The sequence below is a fragment of the Corapipo altera genome, unplaced genomic scaffold, assembly GCF_003945725.1.
Source record: "Corapipo altera isolate COAL_440 unplaced genomic scaffold, ASM394572v1 305, whole genome shotgun sequence".
Lineage (NCBI taxonomy): Eukaryota > Metazoa > Chordata > Aves > Passeriformes > Pipridae > Corapipo > Corapipo altera.
In genome coordinates this window covers 578427-587783 of record NW_020885011.1, presented here as the reverse complement: position 1 = coordinate 587783, position 9357 = coordinate 578427, and the positions used below count along the sequence as shown (strand labels likewise).

Sequence of the window (9357 nt, the reverse complement as noted above, 5' to 3'; positions counted from 1 at the left end):
GGGCGGGCGCAGCCCCGCGCAGGGCCGGGAGCGGCGGCGGCTCCGAGCCCGCCCGGGCCGGGCAGCGCCGGGACTTCTCCCGGGCTCGTCTGTGCCGGTAAAGCGGGGCCGGGCCGGGGCCGGGGGCGGTGGGAGGGGAGGGCGGCCGGGGGACACTCAGCGCTGCCCCGGGACCCCCCGGGCCCAGCTCCGGGATCCTGGGCGGTGCATCCCGGTGTTATCCCGCTCTTTGTCCGCCCTTCCCACGCCGCAGAGAGCGGCGGGAGCGGGCGGGATGAACCCCAGGAGGGCTGGGACGATGCCCGAGGAAGGCTGGGATGATGCCCTGGGGACCGGGATGCTGCCCAGGAGAACGGGATGCTTCCCGTGGGAGCTGCTGGAAAGCGAAATAGTTCTTAAACTTTATCTTCTGTTTTTTCCGAGCGCATTCCTGTGGTTTCCTTCCTTTTAGGGAGCTGGTCTTCTCCCAGGTGACCCCAGTACGTACCTGAGCTCTGTTACCAGCGGAGGAGGTGGAGGGGGGTCCCTGGCAGTGGTTTGATGCGCGGCCTTGGGATGCTCCAGGCAGGGATTGTGAGGTGCTGTATTGCTCACTGTGCTGCTGACACTCTGTAAAATAACTCTGCTGCTTCCTCTGGGAGATCTGTCTGTCTTCTTGGATCTCAGGCTGGGAGCTTGCCTTGCAGAGGTGTTTTGTTCTTAGTTGCCGCTCGGAATAGGAAGAAAAATGAAAGATCTTTTAAGAGAAAACAGTAGAAATGTGAAGACCAGGACAAGTCAGGGTGAGGATCTCAGACTTGGCTGCTTCTTTTGTCAAAGGTGCTTTTTTGTAGGAGCTCGTTCACGTCCTGATGATAACTGGGGTAAAAGTCTCTACAAGGTTTCCTGTGTTGAATTTGGAGAATATCTGTGTTTGTTTGGACTGTGTGGGTGGTGTGAGGTTGGAGAGCCAGGATGGGGCAGAACAGGCTGTCTGAGTCCATCAGGAAGGGAGGGAAGGGGCACAGTCCTGCCCCTGCCTGTGCCCAGGGAGAGGGGGCTGCCGGAGTGTCCGAGTGACAGAGACACGTGGTCTGATGTCTGTTATACTGAGAAAGACTTTTTAGTTCATTTTTCAGTTAGTTCATCCATTCAGCTGTGAATCCAGGCTCCTGGGGTTTTTAGTTCCTGGTATTCCGGGATCAAGTCCTGTGAGTGTTATCAGGCCTTGGCTCCGGGACGTTGGAAATAAAAGGCCATAAAAGTGTTACCTGTGGCACGAGCAGTGCAGATAAGGGACATGAAATGCTGGTTAATCTGGGATGGAGGGACATGTGGCACACAGAATGTCTGGGTGCTGCTGCAGGTGAGTTTGGTGCCAGGGTGGGGGGGTGGTGAGGGTTTTGTTTGCTTTTTGTTTGCTTTCTGATGCCTGAGCAGGTGTGGCCAGGAGCAGCTGCAGGCTCCAACAGAGCATTCCCTTTTCCTTTTTATTTCCGAGTCACAAACTTGCAGGATTCAGTTCCCTTTGCTCTGTGCTCAGTGAGCTGCTGCTGCTCTGGCAGGGCAGCAATGAAGGACTTTTTGGTGACCTACATAATTCTCCCCATGAGATGGGATGACTTCAGAGTGGCTCCCTACAGTAAATGTTTTTCCTTGATTTGGCTGGGTCCTCCTAACTGGCTCCAGTGAACAGCAAGGAGTTTGGAAAGCTTTTTTCTGTTTTGTTCCCTAATGTTCATGTATTGCAATACAGCGGGAAGGTCGTACAAGGGCTCTCATGTATCCGTGGAGGAGTAGAGATCAAGTGGGTGACCAGCTGAGAGTGGCACAGAAAATCTACTCCAAGGACTGGAAGGAAGCTGCGAGTCCTGGCTCTGGGCTGCCGTACTCTGCCTCCAGTCACTCGCTCTGTAACCTCTGCTTGAGAGTTCCAAACCCAGCCTTTGCTTTTCCCAGGAGGGTAAAGAGACAGGAACTTGTGCAGTGTCTGAGCCCCCTCACTGCAGTGACTCTGCACTCCTTAAATATGTAAACTTAAATTGAAGTTATTAGGGCAAAACAGAAAAAGAGCCTGTTGCTCTCTCCTTACCAAAGACATTTCATGCTCGTCTGTGGTGCTGCTGTTTGACAGCTCGTGTTTCTCTGCCGTGCCCAGACACGCTGCAAGCCTCATGTTTCACTTCCAGAGCCCTCTAGCTCGGCTTATGTTGCTTGTAAAGCTCTTAAAGTCTTGCACAGCAAATGTGCCCTGGGAGCCACGAGCCCAGTGCCTGCACGGAGGGCTCGACAGTGGCACCTGTGGGCTGCAGGAGCGTTTGGACACCCCTCCAGGCTGGACTCATCTGGGAGAGGAGCCTCGGTGCTGTGTGGTGTCAGCCCGTGCCAGAGCCCGGCACTGCCCTCCCGTGACAGGATACAGGAATCTTGTGCGACCGGAGGCAGCAGCATTTGGTCCAGCAGCCTGTGCCAGGGTGAGGTGTGATCTGCCAAGGCAAACAGGATTCTGTCGATGGGCTGTGAGGACAGGAAGGGCATCTCTGCGGGAGGCAAGCAGCCGGTGCCGTTCTGGACGCTGCTGGCTGGAACTGGTCGGGCTCTTGGGAAGAGGCTCCCGTGGGGATTTCAGGAGTTGGCTCCCCATCACTTTTTCACTCATGTAGCTGAGAAGTGCTGGCACTGCCTGGGAGAGCAGCCAGGGCTGTGTGAACAGACTCAGAAGCTGCAGCGAAGATTTTTAGTGGCAACAGTTGATGTGTGGGAGAAGAAAATGTGTGTGTGCTTAATAAATATTGGCATTCAGCAAGAGCTTATCAGCTAACTCAGTGCTTCAGCTTCTGGAGAGCTGGGCTGGCTCCTCCACACTGAGAAGAATCCCTTCAGATCAGCAGATAAATACAAAATTCATGTGAAAAATGAGGGGTTTTTGAATGGTGCTGATTTACTGCTGCCTGAGCTATGGGACAGTTCCTGCTGCCTTCCCAAGCTCACACAGGAGGCAGCAGCAGTACCTGCCTCTCCCCACGTGCCAGGCCCCACAGACTGTGTGTGCAGACATTGTCCCACACAGAAAGGGGCTGAGAGTAGAGCAAACCCTGCAGGTTCAGTGTCTTTGTCATTTGCTGGTTTGTGTTGTATGAACTCCTGGCTTTCAGGAAGGAGAGGCACGTTCCCAGGCTGAGTTTCAGAGACTTTTGGGGTTGTACCAGCAGACCAGATGGCCTTCAGAGGTTCAGTCCATCATCTGGCCCTTGCTGGGACTGACTGTGTATCTATTTCTGCAGCCTTTGAGACCCCAGTGATGGAAATGGTCCCTCGAGGTTGCCCTGTTCTGGTGCACCATTGTCTCTGCTACTAGAATGACAAAACTAGATATTCCTTGCCACAGTTCAACTGCCTTTCAACTTCTCCTGACCTCCATTGACAGTTCTTCCTTTCTTTGGCAGTGACAGTTCCCATGTGTGAAGACTTCTAATACATTTCCCTCACTTCAGTCTTCCCTTGGCAATCTCTTTCCGTGGCCCAGATCACTCTTGTCACCCTCCCTGAAACTGTCCAGTGACTTAAATCTGTTTTCTTTAATCCTGCAACCAAAGCTACACAGAATTCCCTGGCCTGCAGCAAGGGTGAAAGGACTAATTGAGTTTGCTGGTGATATTTATGTATCCCAGTGTGTTTGGTTGCAGTCTGCAGCACTGCAGTGGTCTCTGGTTTCTGATATGTAGCTCTTCTGCAAGACAGGTCCAACAGACTAAATTTCTGAGCTGGCAGGACACTGTATTCCTCACCTTTTGTCCTTTTTTTGGTTTCCCCCTCCCAGCCCACTGTGCCTGTGTGTACCTGCAGCGCCGTCCACCTGCACATCCAGGCAGTGCTGAGGCAACAGGTGTTCTGCAGGATCAAAGCAATGTTTCCCTTTAAATTCCTCCTGCTTTCCAGGGAGCAGCTTTTGATCTTTACGTGTTCCTTTGTTCTTTCTGTGCCAGGTAAAAGCTCATTAAATGGTGCCTCTGTTGGCAGAGACGTCCTGCGGCTCCGCCTGCCTTCCTGCGGGACATCACAGGGGCTCTTGTTTCAATGTGCTTCTCCATCTCCTGTCCTTGGTGGGAAAAACTCCCTCGGGTTTCCTGAGGAAGCATTCCCTGGCCAGCAGCAGCAGCCAGCTGGTCCCACCTTCCTTCTGTGTGTGCACAGGTTTTTAGGGTTCTGATGAAATCCCTGACAGAGCTGAAGGTCTGGACAGCAGGGCTGGTTTCAGTCTCGACAGCACCGGGCAGAGCTGGTCACTCTGTGCTGCCTACCAAGTGCTGTGGTGACAGGTGCCCCTGCTCAGGTGTGCTGGAGGCTCAGGTTGCTCCACATCACTGCTCCAGCCCCCCCGACACTGGGTGGAAACAGCCTGTTGTAACTCGCTGTGGGAAGGAGCAGTTGCAGCAGAATTTACTGTCTGTTCTTGCAGGGTGCAATGAGAGGAAAGGTGATTTGTTCTTTAAATGTGGTTGAGCAAATGACTTTTTCCCTGGTGTAACCCAGCCTGAAGCTGTGGGGTTTGGCAGTGTGGACGAGAACAGAGCTCCACCGTGTTTGGTTTTTGGGGCTGAGACATGAGGATGCATGTTGTGTTTGGTGCTGGAAGGAGACAGGAGTGTGCAGGACTCGCAAAGTAATCCTCTCATCATGAACACTTGCTGGTACAGAGCGGGGTTGAGGCTTCTCCATCAAGCCCCAGCAAAGACTGAAACGCAGAAACCTCCTGTGCTGTGATTGAAGCTGACAAATGTGGTGATTGCCAGTTAAACCAAGAGTTTGTCCTTTAACGAAGGCTCTGTCAGCAGCTTGGCAGTCTCGTTTGCAGTCTTCTGTACCTACCAATCTGTCAGAACCAGGACAGCTATTTCTCTTCCCTGCAGCCCTCACTCTGCTCTTTGAGAAATGCCAGTTCTGTTTGCCCTTTGTGCCTTCTCCCCACCTCAGCTGGCTGGAGATACCATCAAAACCAGGTTAAGGAAATCGGAGCTGTTCCGTGTCTCATGGTGCTTGCTTTGGGCCCTTAAGTATTTCCTGAGAAGATGCCCCTGATAGCACAGGTCAGGGCCTGCCTGTTTTATCTTTCTCTCTGGCTCTCCCTGGCCGTGCAGCCCGTGGTGTGGGACTGGCCCCAAGGAACACCCGGGCTGATCTCCCCACGGGCTGCCCTGGCCCTGGAGCGTGGCCATGTGTGGGGTGTGCTAGGTCAGACTGGCCTGTTCACAGCAAGGTGGGCCATGTAAACACAAAGGAACAAAAGCAGGTGTTTCCTCTCCTTGTGTGCTTTTGGCAGAACAGAAACTGCCCTGGCTCTGGTGCTTCCCAGCTGGGGATGGCAGCGGGAGCCTGCTCTGCACCCAGGGGTGTCGGGCTGTCTGTGGGATTGCTTTGTGTGAGACCCACCTGCTCTTCCAATACATCAAGTCTTCCTGGTCCATCTGCTAAATGGTTCATAGCTCGAGTGACCCCTGTGGGTCCACTGCAGAGCTCCTCACCAAGAGCCCTGATGAGGAGCACACCTCACTTGAGCACAGAGGTAGGTTGGTGATGAACTGGGGATCATGTTCCACAGTTGGGTAAAGCTATTGATAGGTGGAATGTTTGCCTTGAGTTGGTGTGCCACACCCTGCTTCTGGGCTCTGCCCACTCTGTTGAACAGCGGGCTCTTGCCACTTACCTCTGACAAGGCTCTATTTAACCATCACTGCTCAAAAAACCCCCCCAAAGCAAAACCAAAAAACAACCTCACAGAAGAAAATTCCCAGCCCCTGAACCCCAAACACACACGGGATGAAAGTGAGTTTGCTCGATGGCTTTTTGGAGATGGGAGGTTGCTGTGGCTGGAGCAGCAGCCTCATGTTTAGTGCCATGTCTCTGTGCTGAAGGAGCCCTCTGGGATCAGCTGTGACTCCGTGACATGCCAGGGTCAGTGACACCTTGGGCAGCTCCACACCACTGAGCTGTTCCCTCAGTGGGTGATTTCAGTGACCAGCATTGCTTTTCTGCCTCCTCCCCACAGCAGCTGTTAACATGTGGGGTTTTGCTGCCTTCATATTTCCTCATTGCAGAGAAAAACATCTCAGGATTCTGTCCTTCAGCTTCTCTAAAGCATGGAGGTGCTGTTACAGACCCAGAGCATTCAGGGGCTCTTGCTTGGATTGTGGATTGGTGCAGCGTTGATGGGAGACTCATCCTCAGACAGTGGGTGGCACGTGCTGTTGTTAAATCAGTTCTAACACTATTTTTTCCCCCTTGTTGGCAGATCTTCTGGATTTGGCTGCTGACTCGAGCTGACAGATAATGGAAACATTTCCTTGGCGATGTCTCTGGGGCGACTCCTCCGACGTGCCTCCTCCAAAGCCTCCGACCTCCTGACCCTGACCCCCGGTGGCGGCGGCAGCTCATCTTGTGTGCTGGATGGGGAGATTATCTACTCCAAGAACAATGTCTGTGTCCACCCACCTGAGCTGCTGCAAGGCGTCGGGGAGCACCATCCAGGTGATGGGGTGTTGCAGACGCTGCTCACTCTCTTTTTCTCTCTCCTGGCAGGTGTTTCTATCAAATTCTATATCTTGGGCTCTTATGAATGAAGAGGTGCCAGTGAGGGCCAGGGCAAGGCAGTCTTGTGGAAGACTAAGGAAAGCCATCCACAAGCTGATCCATCAGCTGATCCATCTTCTTTTAGTAGGAAAATTGATTCTTCCTTTCTGTTCTGGTCCAGCACGGATTTACCTGGTTTAGTAAGTCCTTTTGTACTGCTGGAAGATGGACAGTTGTCATTTGAGGACAGTAACTTCTGTTGCTCATTCCAGTCTGGATTGTTCAGGAAATCCAAGTATCCTCTTGTAGCTGTCATTGCTGGAGTGGCCTCAGCAACCACTGGTAAAGGAAAGGGCAAGAAAACCTGATTGTGGCCACATGCACTGGAGTAAATGAAGATAAATCCTGCTCTGTTCCTTTATTCTCATCTGTTCCTGCACTCTTTCATGTTCTCATCAAAGAGCTGTGGCTCCTGGCTCAGCTTCACAAAACAAATTACTCTGTGAACATTGACCCTTGCTCCCCTTTATGTGTGGGTGACTTCTTTTTTCATTGGCTTTCCATGAAAATTGTAGCCCTTTAGCTACAGTAAGGTAAATATTCTTGAGAAATCAATGTTCAGCTGGCACTTGAAATTGTTTAACTAAGAAACAGTAGAAGTTTTACATGTGGCAACATATTTCACAATTTACTCTTGATTAGTAATCTATCCAGGAAGTCCAAGTATTTGTGTGGCACTTCTCTGTCCACTTAGGCCAGAGGGAATTTAGACAGTTCAAAAGCCATACGCAGACTTGAAATGATTTGCAAATAGTGAATAATATTGAGCACTCCACAAATTTCTCCTGGTAAATTATAAGGGTTTGTTTTGCCCATGTGTAAGGGATGGTGAAGTGGGGGGAATCTCAGGATGGCTTGGGTTGGAAGGGACCTCAAAGGTCATCTCATTTCACACCCCTGCCATGGGAAGGGACACCTTCCACTAGACCAGGTTGCTCAGAGCTCCATCCAACCTGGCCTTGGACATTTCCAGGATGAGGAGACGGGGAAAGGGAAATGTCAGGGTTGTGCAGTTCCCTTAGAACAAATCCGCGTCACAGCCGGTTGCTCCTGTGCTCTCTCTCAGGCTACCTGTGCTTGTACATGGAGAAGGACGAGCTCCTGGGGACCACGCTGATCCTGGCCTGGGTGCCCAACTCCCGCATCCAGAGGCAGGATGAGGAAGCCCTGCGCTACATCACCCCCGAGAGCTCCCCCGTGCGCAAAGCCCCACGGAAACGCGGCCGCCACGCTCAGGGCCTGGGCCTCGCCTCGCCCCCCGAGCACAGGGGGGCCCTGACCCTCAGGGCAGACGAGCTCCTGGTGTCCCAGCCCGGCAGAGATGGGCCCTACACCAGCCCCCCCTGCTCGGAGGGGGAGAGGTTGTCACAGGGCTGTGCCCGCCGGTCCCCACAGCCCCCCCGCAGCGACTCAGGGATCCTGTGCACGCTCAGCTCCCAGGAGGAGCACAACAGGTCGGAGCTGTCGGCGGAGGAAGGGCTGGACTGCCGCGAGGACGAGGGCTCCTTGGAGCTGTCTGCTGATGACGTGAGCAGGGACAGTACTTTTGACTCTGATTCTGATGCCTTCTCCTCCCCCTTCTGCCTCTCTCCCATCAGCGAAGCCCTTGGGAAAAGCAGCAGTTCCGTGTTTCTGGACAGTGAAAGCAGGTGAGTGGATCCTTTCCTTGGTTTCTGCGTGCACAGTTTGGGTGCTGAGCTTGGAGATGCTGAAGGAGATGGTGAAACTTCACAGTGGCATCAAGCAGAAAGTCTTGCTTCAGACTCCTGTGGAATTTACAGGAAACTGTTTGCCTGCCAGTTCTGCTTTTGCTCAGTGAACCCTGGCCCCAGACATCCAGGGCTGTCTGTGTACAGCCTTTGAGATGAAGTGTCTTGGGCCCTGGAAGCAGCATTGCTAAATTAAACAGGTCCTTTGTTGGCCTGACTGGCTCTGCTGAGGAGCTGAGCTTGTTGCTTCTCGTGCAGAGCCACATCAAAGAGCCCGTGTGACTTCCTGGGCTGGGGGGCCTCTCCAGGCCCCTTCTTGACACGAAACCCACGTGTGGCAGCTTGTTTTGCTGCTGTTCAGAACATGGTCCCGCTTCAGACATATAAATATTAATTCTTGCGTATCTAACCTGGGTGTTTTCGTCAGTGCTTCTCAATGGCACGTGCAGTAAACTCTGCACGGGGTAAGGGGGCACCTTGGCAGAGGACTAACACGCAGGAGGACACCTGTGTAACTCACTGCTTTCATACCCAGTGGTTCTGGCTTTCTGACCTGTGCCCTGTTGGTGTATCACTCGTCTCCATCTCGGGGAGGGCAGGTGTGTTCCTGAAGCACCGTGGGGCTGAGTTTTAGGCTGCAGCTCGATTTTGAAACTACACCTGAAATGAGAAAGGAGTTCTCCTTTGTGCACGTGAGCAAGGCACAGACTGCACTGAGACCTGCCAGTTGAAGCAATTTGGCCTCTTTATTTTACGGGCTCTCAAGCCCAGAGAGTGCCAGTAAGAGCAAGGTTTGTGAGGAAATATTCTAATGCGTTCAACTCTCTCTGGATATTTTAAAACCCCTCAGTGGGTTGATGTCAGACTTTGTATCAGCTTTGCATTCAAGATGTGCCCCAGCAGGATGCTGCTGATTAACTGTGACCCAGGGGCTTTGCTGGGCTTGAGCTCTGCAGCACCTGGGCAGTGGGTTGAGTGGTGGCTGTCCCATCCCATCTCATCCCATCCCATCCCATCCCATCCCATCCCATCCCATCCCATC

General features: G+C 53.0%; 1 protein-coding gene across 3 annotated transcripts in view; it reads left to right on the top strand.

The window, feature by feature from the left end:
* Nucleotides 1–11: 11 nt before the first annotated feature.
* TBC1D16 (TBC1 domain family member 16) overlaps nt 12–9357 on the top strand; it is a 29708-nt gene continuing 20362 nt past the window's right edge. For all 3 annotated transcript variants that reach the window (XM_027667461.1, XM_027667462.1, XM_027667460.1), the window contains exons 1-3: nt 12–97; nt 6269–6504; nt 7673–8255. In XM_027667461.1, the coding sequence (XP_027523262.1) occupies nt 6327–6504; nt 7673–8255 (761 nt within the window). In that variant the 5' untranslated portion in view covers nt 12–97; nt 6269–6326. The remainder of the gene's footprint in view (nt 98–6268; nt 6505–7672; nt 8256–9357) is intronic.